The sequence below is a fragment of the Scyliorhinus canicula genome, chromosome 30 (assembly GCF_902713615.1).
Source record: "Scyliorhinus canicula chromosome 30, sScyCan1.1, whole genome shotgun sequence".
NCBI lineage: Eukaryota > Metazoa > Chordata > Chondrichthyes > Carcharhiniformes > Scyliorhinidae > Scyliorhinus > Scyliorhinus canicula.
This window is the reverse complement of record NC_052175.1, coordinates 11,364,231-11,371,934: the sequence shown is the minus strand read 5'-3', so window position 1 is coordinate 11,371,934 and position 7,704 is coordinate 11,364,231. Positions and strand designations below refer to the sequence as shown.

Here is a 7,704-nt window from a genome sequence, read left to right as displayed (position 1 = left end):
CCCCCCCCCCCTCCCCCCCAAACACCCCCGCACTCCTCTCCCAGCCCCACCCCCCCCAGCAAAGAAATGTGAATGTTTTAAAAGTTGACTAACTGTTTGTAACCTATTGCCGTTTGTGCGAGAGGCGGGTTGGGCTGTTTCTGGGGGCGAGTTCAAACCCGACCTCTATGGGTGGGTGGGGGCGGGGGGGGGAGGGGGGGGGGGGGGTCATTCCAGGACGAGGCGGCACTTTCAGAAACCAGTTTCTTTTTTTGTGTCCTCTTCCTCCGTTGCCAACTCTTTCTGGGTGTCTCTCTGGAGCCCCTCCCCTCAGAGAAAACGCCCCCTTTTATTGTCCTTTACCCGAGAGGTCCCGGAGGTGGCCCATTAGGAAACGCAAGGCGGTAAAGGAGCGTGTCCACCCCTCAGAATGTCACTGCGTCTCCTCCTCGAGGCAGGGGGCGAGGAGGTCGGGGCGGGGGGGGGGGGGGCAGGTCATGAGGAGGGAGGCTGCGAGTGGAATGTAATAAATACTCCTGATTGTGACTGTGGCAAAATAATGGGTTTTGCTGATGATTTATTTAATATTAAAGGTCTTTGCAACAAGCCTCGTCTGTGACGTTCATATTGTGTCTGTGAGTGTGTGAGTGGGTGTGTGAGCGTGTCTGTGTGTGTGTGTGAGCGGGTGTGTGAGCGTGTCTGTGTGTGTGTGTGAGCGGGTGTGTGTGTGTGTGTGAGTGGGTGTGTGAGCGTGTCTGTGTGTGTGTGAGCGGGTGTGTGTGTGAGCGTGTCTGTGTGTGTGTGAGCGGGTGTGTGTGTGTGAGTGGGTGGGTGTGTGAGCGTGTCTGTGTGTGTGAGCGGGTGTGTGTGTGTGTGTGAGTGGGTGTGTGTGTGTGTGAGCGGGTGTGTGTGTGTGTGTGTGAGTGGGTGTGTGAGCGTGTCTGTGTGTGTGTGAGCGGGTGTGTGTGTGTGTGTGAGTGGGGTGTGTGAGCGTGTCTGTGTGTGTGAGCGGGTGTGTGAGCGTGTCTGTGTGTGTGTGTGAGCGGGTGTGTGTGTGTGTGTGAGTGGGTGTGTAAGCATGTCTGTGTGTGTGTGTGAGCGGGTGTGTGTGTGTGTGTGAGCGTGTCTGTGTGTGTGTGAGCGGGTGTGTGTGTGTGAGTGGGTGGGTGTGTGAGCGTGTCTGTGTGTGTGAGCGGGTGTGTGTGTGTGTGAGCGGGTGTGTGTGTGTGTGTGTGTGTGTGTGAGCGTGTCTGTGTGTGTGTGAGCGGGTGTGTGTGTGTGAGTGGGTGGGTGTGTGAGCGTGTCTGTGTGTGTGAGCGGGTGTGTGTGTGTGTGAGCGGGTGTGTGTGTGTGTGTGAGTGGGTGTGTGAGCGTGTCTGTGTGTGTGAGCGGGTGTGTGTGTGTGAGTGGGTGTATGAGTGGGTGTGTGAGCATGTCTGTGTGTGTGTGTGAGCGGGTGTGTGTGTGTGTCTGTCTGTGTGTGTGTGTGTGTCTGTGTGTGTGTGTATGTGTGTGTCTGTGAGTGGGTGTGTGTGTGTGTGTGAGTGGGTGTGTGTCTGTGTGTGAGTGGGTGTTAGTGTGTGTGAGTGGGTGTGTGAGGGTGTCTGTGTGTGTGTGAGCAGGTGTGTGGGGGTGTTGGGGCTAGAGGTTATAGAGATAGGGAGGGGGTGTAGGGGCTGGAGGAGGTTATAGAGATAGGGAGGGGGTGTAGGGGCTGGAGGAGGTTACAGAGATAGGGAGTGGGTGTAGGGGCTGGAGGTGACAGAGATAGGGAGGGGGTGTAGGGGCTGGAGGGGGTTACAGAGATAGGGAGGGGGTGTAGGGAGCTGGAGGAGGTTACAGAGATAGGGAGGGGGTGTAGGGGCTGGAGGAGGTTACAGAGATAGGGAGGGGGTGTAGGGGCTGGAGGGGTTACAGAGATAGGGAGGGGGTGTAGGGGACTGGAGGAGGTTACAGAGATAGGGAGGGGGTGTAGGGACTGGAGGAGGTTACAGAGATAGGGAGGGGGTGTAGGGGCTGGAGGAGGTTACAGAGATAGGGAGAGGGTGTAGGGGCTGGAGGAGGTTACAGAGATAGGGAGGGGGTGTAGGGGCTGGAGGAGGTTACAGAGATAGGGAGGGGGTGTAGGGGCTGGAGGGGGTTACAGAGATAGGGAGGGGGTGTAGGGGCTGGAGGAGGTTACAGAGATAGGGAGGGGGTGTAGGGGCTGGAGGAGGTTACAGAGATAGGGAGAGGGTGTAGGGGCTGGAGGAGGTTACAGAGATAGGGAGGGGGTGTAGGGGCTGGAGTGGTTACAGAGATAGGGAGTGGGGTGTAGGGGCTGGAGGAGGTTACAGAGATAGGGAGGGGTGTAGGGGCTGGAGGAGGTTACAGAGATAGGGAGAGGGTGTAGGGGCTGGAGGAGGTTACAGAGATAGGGAGGGTGTAGGGGCCTGGAGGAGGTTACAGAGATAGGGAGGGGTGTAGGGGCTGGAGGAGGTTACAGAGATAGGGAGGGGGTGTAGGGGCTGGAGGAGGTTACAGAGATAGGGAGGGGGTGTAGGGGCTGGAGGAGGTTACAGAGACAGGGAGGGGGTGTAGGAGCGGGAGGAGGTTACAGAAATAGGGAGGGTGTGTATGGGCTGGAGGAGGTTACAGAGATAGGGAGGGGTGTAGGAGCTGGAGAAGGTTACAGAGATAGGGAGGGGGTGTAGGGGCTGGAGGAGGTTACAGAGATAGGGAGGGGTGTAGGGGCTGGAGGAGGTTACAGAGATAGGGAGGGGGTGTAGGGGCTGGAGGAGGTTACAGAGATAGGGAGGGGTGTAGGGGCTGGAGGAGGTTACAGAGATAGTGAGGGGCTGGAGGGGGTTACAAAGATAGGGAGGTGTGTAGGGGCTGGAGGAGGTTACATAAATAGGGGTCTGGGGCTGGAGGAGGTTACAGAGATAGGAAGGGGGTGTAGGGACTGGAAGAGGTTACAGAGATAGGGAGGGGGTGTAGGAGCTGGAGGAGGTTAGAGATAGGGAGGGGTGTAGGGGCTGGAGGAGGTTACAGAGATAGGGAGGGGGTGTAGGGGCTGGAGGAGGTTACAGAGACAGGGAGGGGGTGTTGGGGATAGAGGTTATAGAGATAGGGAGTGGGTGTAGGGGCTGGAGGTGGTTACAGAGATAGGGAGGGGTGTAGGGGCTGGAGGAGGTTACAGAGATAGGGGGTGTAGGGGCTGGAGGAGGTTACAGAGATAGGGAGGGGGTGTAGGGGCTGGAGGAGGTTACAGAGATAGGGAGGGGGTGTAGGGGCTGGAGGAGGTTACAGAGACAGGGAGGGGGTGTAGGAGCGGGAGGAGGTTACAGAAATAGGGAGGGTGTGTATGGGCTGGAGGAGGTTACAGAGATAGGGAGGGGGTGTAGGGGCTGGAGGGGGTTACAGAGATAGGGAGGGGGTGTAGGGGCTGGAGGAGGTTACAGAGATAGGGAGGGGTGTAGGGGCTGGAGGAGGTTACAGAGATAGGGAGAGGGTGTAGGGGCTGGAGGAGGTTACAGAGATAGGGAGGGTGTGTAGGGGCTGGAAGTGGTTACAGAGATAGGGAGTGGGGTGTAGGGGCTGGAGGAGGTTACAGAGATAGGGAGGGGGTGTAGGGGCTGGAGGAGGTTACAGAGATAGGGAGAGGGTGTAGGGGCTGGAGGAGGTTACAGAGATAGGGAGGGTGTAGGGGCTGGAGGAGGTTACAGAGATAGGGAGGGGGTGTAGGGGCTGGAGGAGGTTACAGAGATAGGGAGGGGGTGTAGGGGCTGGAGGAGGTTACAGAGATAGGGAGGGGGTGTAGGGGCTGGAGGAGGTTACAGAGATAGGGAGGGGTTGTAGGGGCTGGAGGAGGTTACAGAAATAGGGAGGGTGTGTATGGGCTGGAGGAGGTTACAGAGATAGGGAGGGGTGTAGGAGCTGGAGAAGGTTACAGAGATAGGGAGGGGGTGTAGGGGCTGGAGGAGGTTACAGAGATAGGGAGGGGTGTAGGGGCTGGAGGAGGTTACAGAGATAGGGAGGGGGTGTAGGGGCTGGAGGAGGTTACAGAGATAGGGAGGGGTGTAGGGGCTGGAGGAGGTTACAGAGATAGTGAGGGGCTGGAGGGGGTTACAAAGATAGGGAGGTGTGTAGGGGCTGGAGGAGGTTACATAAATAGGGGTCTGGGGCTGGAGGAGGTTACAGAGATAGGAAGGGGGTGTAGGGACTGGAAGAGGTTACAGAGATAGGGAGGGGGTGTAGGAGCTGGAGGAGGTTAGAGATAGGGAGGGGTGTAGGGGCTGGAGGAGGTTACAGAGATAGGGAGGGGGTTGTAGGGGCTGGAGGAGGTTACAGAGACAGGGAGGGGGTGTTGGGGATAGAGGTTATAGAGATAGGGAGTGGGTGTAGGGGCTGGAGGTGGTTACAGAGATAGGGAGGGGTGTAGGGGCTGGAGGAGGTTACAGAGATAGGGGGTGTAGGGGCTGGAGGAGGTTACAGAGATAGGGAGGGGGTGTAGGGGCTGGAGGAGGTTACAGAGATAGGGAGGGGGTGTAGGGGCTGGAGGAGGTTACAGAGACAGGGAGGGGGTGTAGGAGCGGGAGGAGGTTACAGAAATAGGGAGGGTGTGTATGGGCTGGAGGAGGTTACAGAGATAGGGAGGGGTGTAGGGGCTGGAGGAGGTTAGAGATAGGGAGGGGTGTAGGGGCTGGAGGAGGTTACAGAGATAGGGAGGGGGTGTAGGGGCTGGAGGAGGTTACAGAGATAGGGAGGGGGTGTTGGGGATAGAGGTTATAGAGATAGGGAGTGGGTGTAGGGGCTGGAGGTGGTTACAGAGATAGGGAGGGGTGTAGGGGCTGGAGGAGGTTACAGAGATAGGTGGTGTAGGGGTTGGAGGAGGTTACAGAGATCGGGAGTGGGTGTAGGAGCTGGGGGAGGTTACAGAGATAGGGAGGGGGTGTAGGAGCTGGAGGAGGTTACAGAAATAGGGAGGGTGTGTATGGGCTGGAGGAGGTTACAGAGATAGGGAGGGGTGTAGGGGCTGGAGGAGTTTACAGAGATAGGTAGGGGTGTAGGGGCTCGAGGAGTTTACAGAGATAGGGAGGTGGTGTAGGAGCTGGAGGAGGTTACAGAGATAGGGAGGGGTTGTAGGGGCTGGAGGAGGTTACAGGGATAGTGAGGGGGGTGTAGGGGCTGGAGGGGGTTACAGAGAGGGAGGGGGTGTAGGGGCTGGAGGGGGTTACGGGGATAGGGAGGGGGTGTAGGGACTGGAGGAGGTTACAGAGATGGGGAGGGTGTAGGAGCTAGAGGTGGTTACAGAGATAGGGAGGGGGTGTAGGGGCTGGAGGGGGTTACAGTGATAGGGAGGGGTGTAGGGGCTGGAGGAGGTTACAGAGATAGGGAGGGGGTGTAGGGGCTGGAGTGGGTTACAGTGATAGGGAGGGTGTAGGGGCTGGAGGAGGTTACGTGGATAGGGAGGGGGTGTAGGTGCTGGAGGAGGTTACCGAGATAGGGAGGGGGTGTAGGGGCTGGAGGAGGTTACAGAGATAGGGAGGGGATGTAGGGGCTGGAGGAGGTTACAGAGATAGGGAGGGGGTGTCGGGGCTGGATGAGGTTACAGAGATAGGGAGGGGGTGTAGGGGCTGGAGGAGGTTACAGAGATAGGGAGGGGATGTAGAGGGCTGGAGGAGGTTACAGATAGGGAGCGGGTGTTGGAGCTGGAGGAGGTTACAGAGATAGGGAGGGGTTGTAGGGGCTGGAGGAGATAGGGAAGGGGTGTAGGTGCTGGAGGAGGTTACAGAGATAGGGGGGGTGTAGGGGCTGGAGGAGGTTACAGAGATAGGGAGGGGGTGTAGGGGCTGGAGGGGGTTACAGAGATAGGGAGGGGGGTGTAGGGGCTGGAGGAGGTTACAGAGATAGGGAGGGGACGTGGGGGCTAGAGGAGGTTACAGAGATAGGGAGGGGGTTGTAGGGGCTGGAGGAGGTTACAGAGATAGGGAGGGGTGTAGGGGCTGGAGGAGGTTACAGTGATAGGGAGGGGGTGTAGGGGCTGGAGGAGGTTACAGAGATAGGGAGGGGGTGTCGGAGCTGGAGGAGGTTACAGAGATAGGGAGGGGACGTGGGGGCTAGAGGAGGTTACAGAGATAGGGAGGGGGTGTAGGGACTGGAGGAGGTTACAGAGATAGGGAGGGGATGTAGGGGCTGGAGGAGGTTACAGAGATAAGGAGGGGGTGGAGGGGCTGGAGGAGGTTACAGAGATAGGGAGGGGGTGTAGGTGCTGGAGGAGGTTACAGTGATAGGGAGGGGTGTAGGGGCTGGAGGAGGTTACAGAGATAGGGAGGGGATGTAGGGGCTGGAGGAGGTTACAGAGATAAGGGGGTGGAGGGGCTGGAGGAGGTTACAGAGATAGGGAGGGGGTGTAGGGGCTGGAGGAGGTTACAGAGATAGGGAGGGGATGTAGGGGGCTGGAGGAGGTTACAGAGATAGGGAGGGGGTGTAGGGGCTGGAGGAGGTTACAGAGATAGGGAGGGGGTGTAGGGGCTGGAGGAGGTTACAGAGATAGGGAGGGGGTGTAGGGGCTGGAGGAGGTTACAGAGAGAGGGAGGGGGTGTAGGGGCTGGAGGAGGTTACAGAGATAGGGAGGGGATGTAGGGGCTGGAGGAGGTTACAGAGATAGGGAGTGATCGACGAAGATGCCCGTGGTTGGGGGGGAGATGGGTTCCTGCTGGGTTGCTGGGCGAGAGACTAAGGCGGACTCACACACACACCACCCCATTTGTGCCGAGCTTCCTCAGCTTGAATTTCCCGGAATGTGAGGAAGGGGGCTCACCCAGCGAGATTTTCTCCCCGGATTCCGCGGGAAGTACGAAGACCAGGAGAGCCATGCAGGACAGGAGCACACAGGGAGTCAGCAAGTTCAGGGCATAGTAGAGCGTTCTTCGCCGGATGGTTATGTAGAAGGTGACATCTGGGTACGGGGCTTGGCAACACTCGTAGAAGATCGCAGTCCGCTGCCCTGGGACTCCTGGAGACAAGAGCTCATCGTGAGAACAGGGAGCAAGCATCACCGATGAGACACGGGATAGATCATCAGGCACAGCCGCAGGAGGAAGCCACTCCGCCCCTCCATCCCTGCTACCCCACTCAATACGCTCATTGACCGATCTGATGCTAACCTTGACCCCACATTCCCGATAACCTTTCACCTCCCCTCGTTAGTCAAGAATGTCTCCGGTTCCGCCTTAAAAATATTCACGGAATCTGCCTGTTGGGGAAGAAAGTTCTAGAAACTCACTGAACCTCTGAGAGAAAATGTTTCTCCTTGTGTCCGTTTGAAACGGGTGACCCCCCCCCCCCTTATTGTTAAACAGTGACCCCCGAAGTTCTAGATTCTCCCACAGGAGGAAACATCCTCTCCACACCGACCCCGTCAATAACCCCCCTCAGGATCTCAAAGGTTTCAATCGAGTCGCCTCTCACTCTTCGAAACTCCAGCGGAGACCAGCCTGACCTCTCCGACCTTTCCTCATGGACAACCCGCCCGTTCCTGGTGTCAGTCTGGGAAACCTTCTCTGAACGGCCTCCGACACCTTTCCTTCTTTAAGGAGACCCGCGCCATCCACAATACTCCAGATGTGGCCTCGCCAACATCTGAAGCAATGCCTCCCGACGTTTGTCCTCAATCCCCCTTGCAATAAACAATCACATTCCCATTATCGTACCGAATTACTCGCTGTACCCGTGTACCGG

The 7,704-nt window shown here is 57.8% G+C and overlaps 1 protein-coding gene across 1 annotated transcript in view; it reads right to left on the bottom strand.

The window, feature by feature from the left end:
- Positions 1-7,019, bottom strand: part of LOC119958591 (tripartite motif-containing protein 46-like) — a 25,793-nt gene extending 18,774 nt beyond the window's left edge. The window contains exon 1 of the mRNA XM_038787071.1: positions 6,822-7,019. Coding sequence (XP_038642999.1) covers positions 6,822-7,019 — 198 coding nt within the window. The remainder of the gene's footprint in view (positions 1-6,821) is intronic.
- Positions 7,020-7,704: the final 685 nt, after the last annotated feature.